The sequence below is a fragment of the Lepisma saccharinum genome, chromosome 1 (assembly GCF_977018435.1).
Source record: "Lepisma saccharinum chromosome 1, izLepSacc3.1, whole genome shotgun sequence".
NCBI classification, from domain to species: Eukaryota; Metazoa; Arthropoda; class Insecta; order Zygentoma; family Lepismatidae; genus Lepisma; species Lepisma saccharinum.
The window spans coordinates 115,118,046-115,136,792 of NC_139229.1; the positions used below are offsets into that span (position 1 = coordinate 115,118,046).

Genomic DNA, 18,747 nt, shown 5'->3' on the forward strand with positions numbered 1-18,747 from the left:
TATCTTGCTTTGTGCTATTTGCAAATTCAGTGTTGCCAAGTGAATTGCAATTTCCCATAATAATCCGTGGCGGGACGGCCCTTGAAGAATGGTAATGGGTGACGTCGGGTCAGCACGTCGAACCCCAGCCGTTATAGGAGATTTTCGAGACCGGATTACGCTAGTCACTCACTCGTAGCTCCCCAATTTCCTCACGATGGTGGGTTACCACCGGCCCTATACACAGGTCGAGAACCCAGAGACCTGTACATGCAATTATGCTGAAGTGAGAAAGTACAAGTCGAAAATAACTGGTTAACTTTATTGTGGTCATCAGAGAGGTTTCTTACGTCGTGTTCCTAAGACATTCGGCGAAAACTGGGATGCTACTGTCAGCGAAGACCACGGATGTTTCCATGGACGTCCGCAGGATTTTTTCCAGGGAGGGGCAAGGAAGGTATTTTTTTCCAGGGGGGCAAACGAAGGCAAATTTTCCCCCAAAAATAGTGTTGTTCCCTAAAAAACATTACTTAAATTTAAATTTATGGTGTTCATGCAATAATTAACACATATTATTGTAGCTAAAATGAAATTACTGTATATGTGTGAAATACATTTTTTTGGTTGACTTTCATTTTCCAGGGGGGGCACGGCCCGCCTTGCCCCCCCTTCCGGACGCCCATGGATGTTTCCATTGTCTTGAGCCCTGTCTATTCGACCCGTCGCGGTTGACTTAATACAACAAAAAGGAGCCGTTGGATTATCGTGAACCTGCTTATGGCCCTACATTACTTCTCTTACGGATAACATTTACAAACTTTGCCCCTTGTGTTATTGTGCATCTAGCTGCTGTGCATGCTATAATAATAATAAAAAATAAAAGTAAACATTTGAATCCCAAAAACGATTCGGTGGATTAGAGTCAGGGGCGGTTACTGATATTGTTGCGGTGTTGCACAACGACCGGATATTTTACTTTGAAATTTCATGCTTTTGGTTAGTATTTTTTTCATTGCTTTCCTATGAAATATATTGAACGTAAACAAATAATTTTACCCTTGATTGCTTCAAAAAAGCTAATTCCATTATGATCCGTTAAAAAGAAGAAAGCAACCTGCGACATTTCACAGTATAAGAGTAGACGTACAGGTCGACGTTGCAGCGCCGAAGCAACGGCCTCACGGCCTGATCTCTACAGCGAGGAGTATGGGAGCGAGGTTGCAGAGACTGTGCAACAAACCAAGGTCACCCAACAGGCGTATACAGGGAAGACTTCACGACGGATCGGTTGGATCATGGTTATTTTTCTTTTTACTGACGGGTGACCTTGACGACTATTTCTGGCCCTTTCTGTCCCCCAATCGTCTTCGATGGGGGGGCGTGTGCCTCGATGGGTGTCCACAAACTCAGTTGTGATGTAAAAGCTGAAGGGGTCACATTGCTCTCCCGAAGCAACGTTGCCAAGCGTACTTCTGTTTTTACCAGTTGTCTATTTGCGTATTTGTAGAGTGTTTGCGTGCGAAACTCCCTCATGTAGGACCACGTGTGCAGTTGTACCATTAACACCCCGCTGATTTGTGGTGCTAGCAATATCGTTCCTCGAGAAGATTTCTCGAGCTTTACAGTACGTTTGGAAACATGTGGTGGACCCAACGCTCATTTGTTTCGTCCCGCGAACAACGTTCGGTACCTTGTGACTCGAAAATGCCCGATCTAAGTCGAACAAAATTCAATTGAGTGCTGATTCGCTGTTTCCCAGCCACCAGTTGGAGTTGCGTTCAGTATAGAGAGCAACAGCGTGCTGGCAGTAGGCAAGATCTTACTGTCCCGTGTCGTAGAGCAACAGACAAAATGTCCACGTTAGGCAAAGATAAATATTTTCTTTTGGAGAGAATTTTAACCTAATTTACTAACCTTACTACCAATCCAAATTCACTTATCTTCCCTGATGATGTAGCGTGAGCGCTGGGACTAATTGTTGCGATATTTAGTGTACTGTTCTTAAGTCGTGTTCCAATCGATACCTATGCTTGAAAATTTTAACAATTAAAAATTGTTCAAATTACTGATTAATATTATTGGGTGAGCCCAATTAGAAGCATCGATTTATCAGAGGTTTCTTTCAAAATATTCAACAGTTGAATCTGAACATTAAATGGGGCACGAGTTGGTGTTTTAAGTCCACTTTATGCACAGTAAGACTAATCGGGACTGGACCTACAGTTTAAAGTGGGACCCGAACCACTTGTGCCTCCACCGGGTATCGAACCCGGGACCCCTTGATTACAAGGTAATGACGCTACCATCGCGCCATGGGGGAGGCCCAAATGAGGCACGACATTTACATTTACAAACAACCATGCCCGAGCGGGATTCAACCCCGGGACCCCTAGCGTGGCAGCGCGATGTGCTAACCACTCGGCGAAAATCGCCCCTCCCAACTGCCAATCCTGGATCCGCCACTGACTTAAAACACCAAATCAATCAACTCAATCATAGCCTAAATAGTTTTGGTATTAAAAATCAACGTTTATGTTATCTTATGGAGATATAAATGATTCTTCTGAAATGACGTTCCACCCCAAAATTTTTCAGATACACTCCCAACATTTTGCACAATTAGGCGGCTTCTCGATGTCGCAAAATCGACCTCCGTGGCGGGGTGGTTAGCACAGAGCGCTACGACGCCAGGGGTTCCGAGTTCGACTCCCGGGTAAAGTATAGATGCATGTTTTTGTTTGTCTTGAACTTGGAAAACAGAGAATTGAGTAAAACTAATATGTGAGAAACACAGAGAAAAGGAATAACAGGGACGCTACCCCTTATGGGTTAGAAAAATGGTAACGATGTCGCCTTGTAATGTAGGTGTTCCGGGTTCGATCCCAGGGGAAGTAGATTACAAAATGGTTCGGACACCATTTTAAGCATTAGACCCAGTCCGGATTAGCCTACCCGAGCATAACGTTAAAAAAACAAAAAAAAAAACAGCTATTCTTTTCTGATAACAGATCCCCAACAAATAACAAAGGCAGAATCGATGGTCATTGGGTCTTTGCGCTGCCATAAACGCCTGTACGTGCCCCATATTGAAAACTGAATAAATCCCTTTGATGGAGGTTTAGAATAATGCGCAGAGAAGATGCATTTGTGTAATTTTTAAAAAAAATGTACGTACATATATATATATATCGTCCAATCAGTGCACCTGTTATAAATGTACAGTAGGCTATTGTATGTGGGTAATATCTTCTCTTAATCCCCTTTTGAATGTATTTGGAGTATTCAGTCATTGATTTAGTTTATTTTACCTGTCTTTTCTGCCACTTTAATCAGAAACACTTGAATCGCGAAAATAGGTATGATTGAGATGGTGTTTTAAGTCCACTTTGTGCACAGTAAGGCTAATCGGGACTGGACCTACAGTTTAAAGTGGGATCCGAACCACTATGTGCCTCCACCGGGTATCGAACCCCGGACGAAAATAAATATGAATGGTGATAAGATGAAATGGGTGAAATTATAACGGTCAAATATTGAGTAACAGGTAATTAATCTAATTGCCCGTTATTAAGAATTAATTCCAATTGGTAATATTAAAATCCGTCGCGAATAAAGGTGTCTAGCGACTGCCTTAGCCAACGCGAGCTTGCTCAACCACCGTTTTTCGCCCGAATGCGGATTTACATGCATTCATATGGGGAATAGCAGGAAAAGAGCATCTTCTAAGCCAATGGACCGAATTGGATGAGATTTTAACCAGCGGAAGACCACATCGTGAAAGTACTGATTCCAAGATTTGAGCCTAATCAGAACAGAACTACGGGAGTTATGAATGATTAAAGATCTATCGCTGGATACAATGAAGATAGCGCTCTCTGTCCGTGCCTGACACAATAGCGGAGGATTTAGCCTAATCTCTGCACGAGGGGCTGCTACCAGAGGTTAAGGACCGGACTGAGCGTTGACCAGGATAGGAGGACAACGGTCAAAGCACCAGAAACAATAAATAAGCACCTAAACACAGAAACTAGGGTGTCACCACGTTCAAATCTGGAATAAAAGGGATGATTCGGAATAGCGAGAAACAGTTTGCCTAGAAACGACACCGGAGTGTGAGCTACGCGCGACCTAGCTGCGAGTCGCGATCGGATTAATTAATCTAACCTTTGTAATTGTCATTGTCACAATATGCCATGGAATGTGTGTCTGAATGAGAGATCGAGTGAAAGAGGGCAAGATGTACTGTTTATTTATTGTGCTTTAATATATGTGTATATTCAGAACCACCGTAGTACTATGTCACGTCATTTCAGGTGCTTGAAATCAAATCCTCCTATAGTGCGCGTCAAATCTCCTGCATATGGCGATAGCCAATAGCAGCGCACTGCAGCGGTGCCATGTCGAAATCTCACACGGAAAAGAGACAGCGTGGTTGAGCGAAACGCCTTGTCACGGAGAGCACGGAACATTAGATAATATAACATATAATAAATTTAATGGGAGAAAAGAACATACCTGATTATGTCAGAGGGACTGCATAATTGTTTCAATATTCTCGAGGTGGAAGTTGTACAGCCTTTGTAAGATATTTTGTCCCGTAAAGAGTACGTTATCCTTTTGGCAGTAGAAAATTCGCCACAATCGTAAATTTCAAAGACGGTTCTACGAACTACGTCTTTTTCAAAGTTATCTAAGTTTGTCGTTCTTTTTTGGTACGTTAATGTGCTTTCTAGGTGATTGAAACATTGGAGCAGGCCCCGATCCACATTGTTTTGCCCCCGAACATATCCAAGAAACGGTATCTTGATTCACACCACACACTTGAGCTGTTAGAGCCTGGCACTTCTTAAAGTCAATTTTACTGCTATCTTCTTCACTCGAACATTTTTTTTTAAAAAAAATTGTACACCTGAAAAATCACCCGTCGGGCCTGGCTTCGTACAGTGGGATCCATGAGTATTACCGTGCAAATTGTCCATGACTATTTTCATTAATTTTTCTCTTACATCCTGTCTGTTTTTAAGTGATGGATTTTTATGTATGCTCGTGCAGAAGTTGTCAACAGCTTGTTTTGAGTTTTATTTTAATTCTTGAAGCTCTTATTGGGTCAAATAAAGTCCACGAACATGGTGATGGACAATTTGCAAGGTAATACTCATGGATCCCACTGTACAACACTGTATTGTTCTCTCTTCTCTCGCTATCACTACCACTTGGTTTACTCAACGACATGCTGCACACACACACACACACTAAAAACGTGGGAAAAACGAACAGTGACGGTATCCTCTTCGTCAATTTCTCCTTCTACCATCACTGGGAACGAACCTGCCCTGTTCCCTTCGCTAATCGGAAAGTTTCGGAATGCAACAGGAACGAAGGGAGAACAAAAACGATACAATGCAAATACGTTTATAATGACATTGCTTCTACAGAGGGAACGGTATAAGCTACAATCACGTTTGTTTTTCGTACATACTCGCAAATTCATTATCTTTCCATCTGTTGAACTACTGACACTTGAAATAATATATTTATATCCGAGCGCCAGGTACACGATTTAGTAGCGAGGTGAAACAGGTTCTGAACTAGGCAACGCCGCACGTCTGTGATTCGCTGGTGCTGTTCAGCAGTTCAAGGCCATATGCAGGAGATTTGACGCGCACTCTAGGTTTATTCTCGGTAACTTTGACTGTAGGCACTTATCCTGACCAGCCCGACCCTGTGGCCGAGTGGTTAGCACATCGCGCTGCGACGCCAAGGGTCCCGGGTTCGAATCCCGGTCGGGCTTGGTTGTTTGCGAATGTCCATTCATCAATTTCATCATTTCTTCACTCATCCCCATCTTCGCAAATTAGCCAAGAGGCACAAAACGCGAAGTAAAATAAACTAAATCAAATCAAAACTTATCCTGACCGTATTATAATTCATGTAATGTTTAATCCGCGTGACAGGTGTCACGGGGAGCGATTCTGCGTTGTTGCGTTGCTTTGTCGTCTTTGCTTAGTTCAGTTAGTTTAGTCAGTTTGTTAATTAAGCATGCGTAACAAAATGATAATCACAAACACAGCACAGCACACAACAAGAGCCACACGGAGGATTATACTGGCCGGTAGTCCAGACGCCAGAGCCTCGCTAGTCTGCTAAATGCAGGGAAGGGAGGTTGACATTTGGGTGTCCGTAGAAAGGGACCCCTGGGGATATTAATAATAATATACGTCCGCAGGATTTTTTGCAAGGGAAGGACAAGGAAGGTACTTTTCCGGAGGGAGTCAATGAGTCATAATTTTATCCCTAATAGAGTTAGTTCCCCACCAAAAAGAACTCCGTCGGTTTTAGTCATAATGTTTCTGTAATGCTGTTACAAAAATTAACATAAATGACTGGAAATTAAATTATATGTGTGAAATATATAATTTAGGATGACATTTATTTTCCACCTTCTGAAAGCACGCCATGTCCTGAAGATAATTAGACTGTCATAGTCAAAATGCAGATTGTAACTGCTGAAAGACATTTTTGAATATAATTATGAATAGGAAAATAAAATAGATTTACTCCCCTATTTCCTTAAAATTTGAGTATTTGCTCCACCCTCTCCCACGGCGCGACTTCCTACAACACTAACGCAAATGGAGGAAGCCGAGCAAATTTCGTTATTTGTAACTCTTTCACACCAAGAACCTGTCATTTCTTTTGCTGCAGCAAGTTTCTCGAACGGTCGACTGAGGGCGTGACAGAGCATGTAGAGTTTCCCCTTCCCCGCACGCGAACGTGAGTAGCACAGTTATAGAGGGGAGGGGAGGGGAGAATGCAGGGCGACGTTCCACTACAAGGTTTCCAACTGTATTGAAATAAAGCTGAGGGAATGTGGAAGGGAAACTCCAATACTATTATTCTCTTAATAATAATAATAATAATAATAATAATAAATTCTTTATTTCTGTTGACTCATATTCATGGGTATGGAAAACGTCATACAATATAGGATTACAATGCTAAATTGTAGAGAAAAATACAATACAAAGATGCAATACAAAAATACAATAATCCAGTATACTTCTTGAATTCATTAGGGTTATTGTAGTCAGGGCCGGCGGACGGGTGGGGAGGGGGGGGGTGCGAACCGTGCCACTACCCAGAGCGGCAAATTTTCAGGGCGGCAAAAATTGAAGGGAAGAAAAAAATATGCCTATGGAAAACTTGAAAGTTATAATATTATATTATAACTTGGTGGTTAATATATGTCAACCCACAGTTTTGAAGGAACATATCAGTAGTCTCACTTTAAAACCAAGTGCCACAAATTGGGAAAGCAAATTCGATGCCTCAACTCCGTTGGGATATCAAGTGGGAGAGGTCTATCCAGTGGCGCAGGAACGGGGGGGTACAGGGGTACATTGTACCCCCCTAAATTTTTGAAGGGGGTACTGTACCCCCCTAAATCCGTAAATCGAGTTGTACCCCCTGTACCCCCCTTGCTAATTTGACAGCAGACGCAAGGTGCTACTGTTAAAAGAACCTATTTTAAGTTCGCCCAATACAAAAAGTGTATATTGTTTATAACTTATAGGCCTAAACATTATCTTACTTACCACAGAAATTCAAACCATTCTAAACTTATTCTACTGCTTGCTACTAGTTAGTTCATTGACCTGTGTTCTTGGAAACCTCTTTAAGGAGATCAACATTGTTTAAAATGTGTGTGGAACGATGGAATCAGATTTGCTCTCAGACAATCACGCTGCAGACGAGTGCTCCTTTGCGTAAGGGGGGGGGGACACTTTTGTAAAGAAGTGGTTGACTGATCTCATTTTCTTCTGAATATTTAAAGTGGAATTTTACAAAACGAAATACTTACACGAACGAGACGAGACACTACAGACCAATTTGGGGGTACAATGTACTGCTGTACCTCACCCATATTTTTCATAACTTTTTAAGAGGGTGTTCGGAAAACTACTATATATTAAGAAATTTTGAAAATAGAGTCCCGATTAGCCTATGTGAGCATGAAGTGAATCTAGAATAAGTTTTAATAACTTCTGAGTGGAAACCGAAACAAAGATGAACGAGAAGGACCTCGCCACACAGGAGACGAGATGAGGCTGTGACAATTCTGGACTCATCGCATCGCGATATCATTCCTAGGTGAAATGAAATTTTTTCTAGACATTTAAACAGGGTTCAATTTGCGATATTATCAGAGGAGGGGGGAGGGAATTATTTTCGCCTAAGTATTAGGTATACATGTACTTATAATTGGACATTAATTACTAATTTTGGTATCGAACGCAACACAAACACAACGCCATTTTAAGTTATACCCTAAAGTTAAACTGTAAGAAAATTACATTAGTCAGATGAATGCACGAGATAAATAATAGTCACTGCAGGTTCTATTGGTAGATTTTGGATTGGATTCGCAAGGTCTTTGAATGAGATGGGAATGTTTGATTGATTTATTTGGTTTATTTTACTTCGCATTTCTGCCACTTTTGACTAATCGCAAAGATGAGGATGGGCGATGATATCATGAAATTGATGAACACTCACATGCCCAACCTGGGACCTCCGGCGTCAAAGCGCCCTATGCCAACACCTCCGCCACGGAGGCTGGCGAGGTGGGAATGTGTCTTGGATTTTCTTTGTAGATTCGAAAATCTTTAACTGTGACGCGCACATGCTTTTGCTTACATTAAAGTTTACCTTTTCACATAAACGAGAAATTGACATGTCACCCTAAAACACACGCATGTATCTGCATTTAATACTACTCTATACGAAAAGAAACCTTGGGCGGTTGTTCATATTGTCCACTAAAGATTGAAACGAAAAAAAAAACAACCTTTTGAGAGTATGCCTTTCCTTGCTTCCTCTGACATCTGAATGATTTCGGTTTTGTATGTGTAATGATAGTACTTTCAGTGCTTGAAGAGTGTCATTGTAGGGTCCGGATTTATAAGCACAATCAAACAGTAAAATAAGCAAGTTAATAAGCACAAAAAATAAAAATAAAAATAAGCACCAAAATAAGCATAAACAAATACAGGAAAATCTGAGAAAAACATTTGTTTATTAGATCTCTTATCTTATTCAAAGCTGTTACAGTATATAAGGATGGTCATCCTGAGATTTTCTTGTGTGAAGCTCCTGTGCCTGTCAGTGAAAATGTTCTTGCCACGTAGCATGACTTCACAGGCGCATGTGAAAAACACCACAGTTCTTCTTCGGTGAATTCCTCTTCAATGTCTGTTTCTTCACCAGAAATATTTTTATAAAATTGACAGTGTTTTGTAACCGGGATTTTTCAGTAATTCCTGACTGAGCTTGTCGGACACAATTTTACCAACAGCGTGAGTTTCTGAAGACAACGTTACTGAAATTTCATCAATGAGGGAAAGCGAATGTTGCAATGGATTTTCAAGCTTTCAACTGTGTTATAATATCAGGTAATTTGGAAAAATGATTTTGGATGTACTGTATCTTTCTTGGATGCCGTTTCTCCCGTGCGGCTATTTAGAAGCCTTGATCTCGTCATCCTAATGCCGTCGTGTGATTGAAATATGACAGATGTGGGTATAATATGCTATTTTAAACCAAAATCATAAAATAAGCAAGCATAACCATTTCCAGCAGAAATAAGCATTTATAAGCACTTTCAACCTTAGTTAAATAGCTCATCAAGGTATGTAATACGAAGTATAACCTTTCTTCTTATCATTGGAAGTCTGGAAAAGAATATGCATTTCGCTTACAAATCCGGGCTCTAGTCATTAGGTACAGCTAATTATATAACAAATAAATGCTTTGTCAAATGTTTCACAAATATTTCAAAGTTAGACTTCTTACGAGTTGATCGGGAATCATCTCAACTCAGTTTTTTTTCTTTTTTTAATACAACGCCTTACAGATGTCTGAGTAAATATCAAATACATGACTTCTAAAAGACATTGGATGTGGAACACGTCTGCCATAAATTGTTTAAAGATATTTTTATGCGTAGCTATGGGAATTTAAAATTAGAATGAACTGAAGTGGAACTCTATAAGTATGATATATTCAATAATGTGGTTTCTATATCCAGTGGGTGGGAGATAATTATTCCTGGTTGGGGTGGCTCAAGATCCTCCTCATGCCCTTTAATCTCAACTTATTGAACTTATTGGAAGCTGGAAGGCAAGGAATTTGGCTCATACGACTTTGAAAGGTTCCAAAGATTTATGCACACAACTAATGATAATATCCATAAAATATTAATCAGAAACTTTACTTTTCGTTAATTAGATCTAACTTTTGTTTGTTATTCAATAAATATTCCATTATTTTTCTATTTGACATTAAATTCCTTGCCAGGGAAGTTGTTTTTATGCAAATCTTGGCGATCTTAACTACATGCAAACTAGATGCTGTTATATCTCTATTCTTTTACTATCTTTTACCTATTCACGTAATAACAACAATACAATATTAATTAACTTACATATTTAATTAATATTTTAATTTAATTAAATATAATTATTATTTATTATTATTATTGTTATTGCAACACTTGGTTGGACCACCCAAAATGTATTTCTAGGTGCAGTAGTATGTGTGTTTATATATATGGGAGGCTGAATTTTGTACCCCCCAAATGAAAAACGTTCCTGCGCCACTGGGTCTATCTATGATGCGCTCCTTCAAATAATTGGCGACAATAAAACTGTCCAAATGGTTGCACATGAGGCTCAGTGTATTGCAAACGAGTTGTTCCTTTGCTCACTAGTTATCCACGTAATGTAATGAGCAAATGTCTTCAAAGCATTACTCTACGATGTGTCAGATGCTGTTAGATAATTTCTTGCAAACACATCAGCGCTTTGAAAAAAGCAGGAGTGGTGAAAAATTTCAGTTTCTTAGACGCCACTTGGCAGCCTGGCAGGGCCTCCCTCCCTCCACTCGCGGAGGTGTCGGGGGGCGGCGACCTGTGAGCCCCGGTTGATGAGAAAGAATTGGCATCTCATTTAGATATAGATGATCCACAGATAGGCAACACTGTACAGGGCCGAAATCGAAAGAAGGAGTTTCAGTATGATGAAACTGTTGAAGTTGACAAAGTTGACTTTTATTACCAGGTCTTAGACGATTATTTTAGCTCTAAGAGAAAGATTTGGTCAGCTTAAACATCATAGTGAATTTTTCAATTTGTTATGATATTAGTAAGCATAAAGACATGCCATTTGATCTTTTGTCTGAAAAGTGTAGAAAACTTGCCGCAATGTTAACACATGAAGGCTGCTGAATTAAAAGATGAACTAAAGTGCTTTCGGCTATAATAAAACAATTACGCCAAAGGAGACCTTAAACTGATACAGGGTCATGATTTTGCACCTAATGTGAATGTAGAACTTGGAATTTATTAACTTGGTCGGTAACCGTGGCAAGTGGCGAACAAAGGTTTTTTGGAAATCAAGGGTAATAAAAATACTATTTTCGGTCAATCATGCCTGAAACACGCTTTTTTCCATTTTATTCAAGATAGCATTCATTATACGAAAAATAATATTGCATGCAAAGGTAAAGTTCCCTGTGCATATGGGGATTTTTACATTTCAGTGCTTCCTTGGCGCGGGCGGGAACTTTACTTCCGGTTGTTAATAGAATAACATAAAGTTCAAAGGTGTAATGGCAGGGTCTTAAGAAAAGGCGACGATCATTGTGTGGCTTGTGGTTACGACACAATGTTAGGAACAAATATTTACTACATAGTTTTCAGACAGATCTGATAAGGAAAAATCAGTGAATTCAGGCAGTAAAGCGCAATGATTGGACACAAACACGAGAGAATAGGCTCTATAGTCGACACTACATCACCGGAGTAATTCAAATGAAAATATTTTACGTGTTTCGAAAATCATAATCGTCTAACGCACATGTGTTGACTATATTTAAAAACTGTTTATAATCATCCAGAATTCCAAAAATTATAATTTAATGTAATCGCTGTAAATTTTATTAGTAAAATAAAGTATCTTTTTGAACGACACTTGCAAAAGTTAATAATAAAATACAATAACTGTGCATTTCAGTATTTTAACTGTTGTGCTGGATATGCAATCGAATAGCATTAATAAAATAATACATTTCGAATAAAATTAGTTTATTTCATTAGTTTAGTAATTATTTATAACATTTATAACAGTTGTAATTATTATTATTATTTCTACTATTCTACTCTTATTACTGGCCTTTACCCCCTACAAAAATTTCTGACGACGCTCTCTCTAAGCCATATAATAAAATTAAAGGGCCTACACAATGTCGAAAATTATTCATTTCACTGTTGTAAAATTGAAGTATTTCAATTTTCATAATTTATGTAAGGTTTATTTCAACCTGCACAAGTCTTCGCACGAAACTGTTGGTAGAAGATCAACATTGTCTTGAAAAATGTTAGTATTTCGTCCCTTTATATCTGCATGTAAAGGATTCGGGAATTAACCATTTTTTTTCCAGAATACTTTCGTTTATATCTATCGCTTTCAAATTTCAAGCGATCCAGTCGGTATGCGATTTTTTGTTACAATATATGCTCGAAGATAATCTGTATCCTACTTGTTTACATTGGGTGCGTTCCGAAAGTCTTAACGAAACGAACGCATTCAACGAAAATAACTGGGCTCGTGAATCTGGTGAAACCAGTTATTTTACAGACTTATGGGACACGCTAGGCGAAAGCGCAGGCGCAGCGTTTTGTTTAGAGAAAGTTTCCGCATGGCGTCAGCGGAAGGAATGTCCTTATGGCAAAAATAAACTCTATTATGGCCACTGTTACTCATTTTCATAGGCGCCGACTCCATGGGGCTTAGGGGGGCTCGAGCCCCCCCAATGTTAATGATGTGGGGGGCAGAGCCCTCCCAAATAATTTTGCTTAAGGGGATCTAATGTATTATTTTTCTTCTCTTGTAAAGTTTACTCTGAATTGTGCCACATGAACTTAACTTTAAATACACATTTGAAATATTCTCGAACATCAACTTTGGGGGGCTATGACCGGAGACAGCAAAACACATGACTTATTACTATATACTAAGTATATAATTATTATATATATTATTATATTAATCAGAGACAATGAATTTAGCTAACGACTTGTTAAAGACCACTTTACCCTCATCGGTGGACGTTGAGAGCCTCCAGTATGCAACAGATCTTAAGGAACTACGAAAACCTTCTCAATTTTTTTGAGAAATTTTCTGAAGAAGATTCTACTGACGCAGCATCAAAATGGGCTGGATACCTGGAGACAATGCTTCACTTCAAGACATTTTTCTTTCTCTCCCTCTACTGCCATGTGATGGGTCCAATAGAGGAGGTAAACTGTAAGATTCAGTCTCCACGCATTGGTGCTACAGAAGTGGAATCAAAACTAAAATACTTGACTGACTTCTTTCAAGAAAAGCGAATGTGTTTTGAGCAATTCTGGCTGAAATGCACAGAGGGCAAACCGAGCCTCGTTGATGAGCCAGAATTGCCCCGGCAACGTCACGTCCCTAAGAGACTTGAAAATCCTGATGCTGCCAAACATCACAAGTTCTACACTCCAAAATAGTATTATAAATCAATATACACTGACGTGTGTGACACAGTAAAATCATGTGTTAAACAAGGACATGAATCTACAGGACTGCAAAAAGTAACAGCCATAGATAAAGAATGCATCTCGGCTGTGAACAGTTGCACAACAAACTTTCAGCAAACTCGAGAATTCTTTCGCCAAGATTTGGATGCCATAGGCTCTCCTTACACATGTGATATCGCCAAACAGAAGAAAGTGGTTCTGACTACCATGCGTGACATAAGGAAGTTTCTTTTGGAAGACAGCACCCTCCAGGAGCCAAATTCATGATGGTCCTCCGCGCTGTGCCAGTGACGACAGCCACAGCCAAAAGGTCATTCAGGGCTGCTATTAGCCGACTAAAGACATATTTGAGATCTACAATGAGGCAGAAGAGACTAAGCAGCTTAAAAGGTACTCCGCATACATCAAACTGTGCTTGAGACCGCTCGTTAATGAGTTCATAAAAAATAACCCACTGCGTAGAGCAACTTTTGCTTTATTTTTAAATCATGTTCATACGTTTTTGTTGTGTATGTCACTTTATATCTTAGTGTAGGCCTACATGCTAATTTTTTATTATTGCAAAATTAAATTTAAAAAGTAAAATATTGTAGCAAGAACAAAAAAATAGAACTATTTTCCTGCAATTTGTGTTAGCATTTATGTAAATAATTAAATAAAAGTGTTAAATATTCGTTATTTTATGGGTTATTTGCAACCCATCACATGTCTGTTGCGGGCATTAAAACACACCCATGCCCTCGCCGGGACTCGAACCCGAGACGTCTGGATCAAAGCATGTTGAGTTGACCACTTAACACGCTCGGCTACCGAGGCCGGCATAAAACTGTTAGGTTAGTGCCTTAATGTAAATACATACTTTTCAATAAAAATGTTAATTGTTATCTAAAAAAAACAAATGAGTAGACACATAAGACATATAGAGACATTTTCTAAAAGTTTTTTATGTTATATTTCATTTGCATGAGGAATATAATAGCTGCTTAAAAACTGCAATACGAAGACTTATTTTTTATTTTTAAAAAAGGGAGGGAGTGAGTCATTAATTCATTTCTTTCAGAGCAGAGCCCCCCAATAATTTTGACAAGTCGGCGCCCCTGCTCATTTTAATCACATTCTAAGAACGGTCAAGGCATACTTATCTTGTGCATGTTGCTTCATATCGCTATCTGTTAAAATTATAATACATTTTCCGAACTAGTGCAGTTTGAATCCATCAGCACGCGCTTTGTCTGCAAGGAGCAAACGATTTTCACGGAACAAACCAGCATCCTGGCCCGTGCGTTTGGTGAATCTCGTTCTTGCACGAAACGCACGGAATACGACTTTTGGGACAGCATAATGAAACTCACGAAACGCACGAAACGCACGGAAGCACTTATGGAACGGCCAGTTACCATAACTCGTTTAACGCGTTAAACTCGTGCGACTTTCGGAACGGGCCCATTGGGAATTTGGTTAAACCGGAAGTTCTTTCCCCGCCATCGATTGCCTGATCGATTATTATTTTTTGTTTACTCAGGAATAACCCCCATATCACCATGTCAAGAAGGCACATTTAGGGGATGTGGGGTAGGGCCACACACATTCTCGATCTGTGCCATTTTGGAGGTGATGTGATCAGCACCACTCTCCGGCCGCTTTTACCTCCCAGGGTTGCCCCAGGTACCCATTGATTTGAGGCTGGGTGAACCCCAGAGCCGCTTTATGCGAGGACAACTCAGGAAAGAATTCAGACCGGGAATATTGCATGTAATTCTTTTAAAAATCCACTCATATATCACAGACCTAGAACGGTAACCATATGAAGTCAAGCCTTCATTTCTTTCCTAATACTTTTTACATTTAAGATACATTTAAGAGAGAGAGAGAGAGAGAGAGAGAGAGAGAGAGAGAGAGAGTGAGTGTGTGTGTGTGTTTTCATAAAATATAATAATAATACAAAATTAGTGTCGCATTTTTTGAAGTTTGAGTGTGGTCGTGCGAGATATCCTTTTGTGCTTAATAGTATTGAAATAGCGTAACAAGTCTCAATATTTATTTTATAGTTTGATGTTTTACTTAGGAATATCGATTTTCAATTTCCCGTTTCTGCGTAATGACGGGAGGGGGAGGGGGGGGGGGCGAAACGGAGCGGCACCTGCCGCCACCGCCCAGGGCGGCAAAATGACTTAGCGCCGGTCCTGATTGTAGTTCCATGTCTGTGAAGTACTGTTACATTATTTATTTTATCTTATTATTTAGCGTCGCTTTTCTGCCATTTCTGGCTAATCGATAATGGTCAACGGTCGGATGAATAAATATTATGATTATGATTATGACTGTATTGATGAAGGGACACTGAAAGAATACTCATGCCCAGGTATCGCGATGTACTAACCCCAACATGATTGATTGAGTTGGTGTTTAAGTCCACATTATTCACAGTAAGGCTAATCGGGACTGGATCTACAGTTTAACGTGGGATCGGAACCACTATCTGCCCCCACCGGGTTTCCAACCCGGGACCCCTAGATTACAAGGCGACATCGTTACCACTGTGCCATTGGGGAGCTAACCTCAACATCACGGATGTATTTGGGTTAACGAACATTTATTTAATTTCTTGTTTGTTGAAGTTAAGGGAAGACTGACTGGGTCAATGTTTTTCCCTCTATCGCCCTTTGGCACTGTCACTGCACCCGGCCCGGGCATGGATGTTTCTATGTGTGCGTTCATTAATTTCTTGTAAACATATCCATCCAAATCGTCGCCATAGAGGCAGAATCAGTGAAGCAGAATTCCAATGGTTTAAACAGGGATTTTTCTATGTAGTGGTTGGCAACTCTGCACGCCTACCCCTCCTCCCTGCCAGCAAGCGAATTTCTCGTTGTGCGCGTGACCGTGAGCTATTATCTCGTGATCGTGCGTGACGCTTCATGGAAAATAGGCTCGGGTTGGGAAACTGGACTGCAAAGCAGCTGGAGCTCGAACTGTGCAGTGTTCGTTCGTGTATTGTGCTGTTTGGAGGCGAAGTGGCGAGGAAATGGATTACGTAGAAGCCGATACGTGGAAGAACGAGCGTCCCAGTCCCGTCGTGACGAAGGATCAGCTGGAAAAGCTGCTGAAAGCGAACTCTCCGCGAGTGCAGCGCGTACCTCACGCACACGGCAAGAGCGAATTGTGGAGGATTTTCAGGCGTGTCGTCTTGGACGGGGTCTTGCAGGCGTACGCTCGGTGCGAACTGTGCCAGGCTCTAGTGGCGTATTCGGGCAAAACCGGAACCGGAAGTTTGCTTAGGCACAAGTGCTCGCAGGTGATCAGTCACGTCGCGTCGCGTTCCAAGACCGATGTCCCGCAACCAGTGAAGGCAGAGCCGTCCCAGGGAACCGAGATCGAGCCTTCCTTGAAGAGCCGGGTTCCCTGCCAACGCAGGCAGGAAATAGCGGAGAAGCAGGCTCACTACGCGTCCAAGCAGCTTCTCTCGCCGGCGATGGTTTTCAGCGGGGAGTTCTGGGAGCTGGCTCAAGAGCTGATCGACGTCGGGGCGGATTTCGGACGGGTGCACGCGATGGAAGCGTTGACGGACGAACGGACGTTGACTCGCAAGCGGATGCAGGTGCACACGGATTACGCGAAGCAGCAAGTCTACGATCTGGTAGCTTCGAACGAACTAGCGTTCTCCACCGACATATGGTGCGACGTCCACGGTGCCACGTACCTGTCCCTTACCGGGCACGTAATAACGGACGGTTTGGAGTTGAAACACGTTTACCTTGGGAGCAGAAAGGTGTCGAACCAGAGTCCTTCGGTTGTGGATAGCGTTCTGGGGGTTCTTAGCGAGTACACTGGCGACCTCGAGTCTGCCAGCTCGAAAGCCGAAAGGAGCGTGTTCGTCACAGACAGCGATCCCAGTACGGTGGACGCGTTCAGCAAATATTCCCGCCTCTCGTGTGGTTGTTGCTTACTCAACAAGATACTAGACGGCGTCATCAAGGAAGATCTGGAGAGCATACCTCATCTGAAGCAACTGGTAGAAGACGCGACTTTTGTCGCTAGTTATTTGCGGCAGGCGAAGCTGGATGCCAGCATGTACAACGTGAGTGCCGTGAACCTCTGTGACGGCTGGGACGCGATATACACCGTAATGAAGTATTTCCACGATTCTCACGACGTCATCCACAACGTGGTGTTCTCTTCGGAGCTGTGCCATCAACCCAGCGTTGCCACCGTTCGCGAAAGGATGGAAAGACTGTCAGCGCCACTCGTGGCAGACTTCGTAAGGTTCTTCGCGCTCTTTAAGGACTGCTCGGAGAGCCTTAGCAGCAGAAACGGGCCTACATTAAACGAATTTGTTCTATGGAAGCTTAAGCTGGAAAAACATTGCGTTGCTAACGAAACCGACAAAGGTTTGATCGCGTCGCTGAAAGAATCCACTGCGGTACGATTTCATCGCGACTTCATCGCTCAGCAACTTCATTACGTCGCCCTGTTCCTGGATCCAAACTTCAAATCATTGTGGATGTTGCAGGAAGACGAGCGTAAAAATGCGCTCTCCGCAGTGACGTTCCTCGTGCGTCAAATAGCCACAAGCTCCGACAGCTGCTCTCCGCGAAACATCGAGGACGCTCAAGAAATGGCACCACCGTCGCCCATCGCCAAGAAATCGCGTTTGAGCGAACAGTTTGGAGAGTTTCTGGATCCCAACAGTTCGGACAGCGGACAGAACGCGGAAGACGAAGTTCGTCAGTACATGGACAAGAGAATCCCCGCAGGATCTGTGACTGATATCCTTCAGTTCTGGCAGAAGAACACAGATTTTCCGACTCTGAAGCGCGCTGTGAAACACGTTCTAGCAATTCCTGCTTGCTCCTCTCTTGTTCATTGCAGATTCTCCTCCGCAGGTCGTATTCTGAGAGAAAGAAGAGTCATGTTGCATCCAGACGATATCGACACAATTCTCTATCTCCACCATAATACATGAGGTAATTTTTGGATTTTTACCTATTGCAAAATTCATTTATATGTTAGTATATGTTCGTCCCCAACAGAGACAGATTTGAATTGAAACCTGTCAAGTATTATTTCTAGAACTTCAACAGAACTCGTATCACTTCGACATGTACAGTGGGATGCATAAGTATTAACAAGTAAGTTGTCCACCA

The 18,747-nt window shown here is 41.4% G+C and overlaps 1 protein-coding gene across 2 annotated transcripts in view; it reads left to right on the plus strand.

The window, feature by feature from the left end:
• LOC145999677 (presequence protease, mitochondrial) overlaps positions 1 to 18,747 on the plus strand; it is an 80,754-nt gene that overhangs the window by 50,370 nt on the left and 11,637 nt on the right. The window contains exon 1 of one of the 2 annotated variants that reach the window (XM_083136886.1): positions 16,576 to 18,567. The exons of the other annotated variant lie outside the window; for it this stretch is intronic. Within the exon in view, the coding sequence (XP_082993012.1) occupies positions 16,629 to 18,566 (1,938 nt within the window). The 5' untranslated portion in view covers positions 16,576 to 16,628 and the 3' untranslated portion in view covers position 18,567. Of the gene's footprint in view, positions 1 to 16,575; positions 18,568 to 18,747 lie in introns of those variants that run through there. 2 annotated transcript variants of the gene reach the window in all.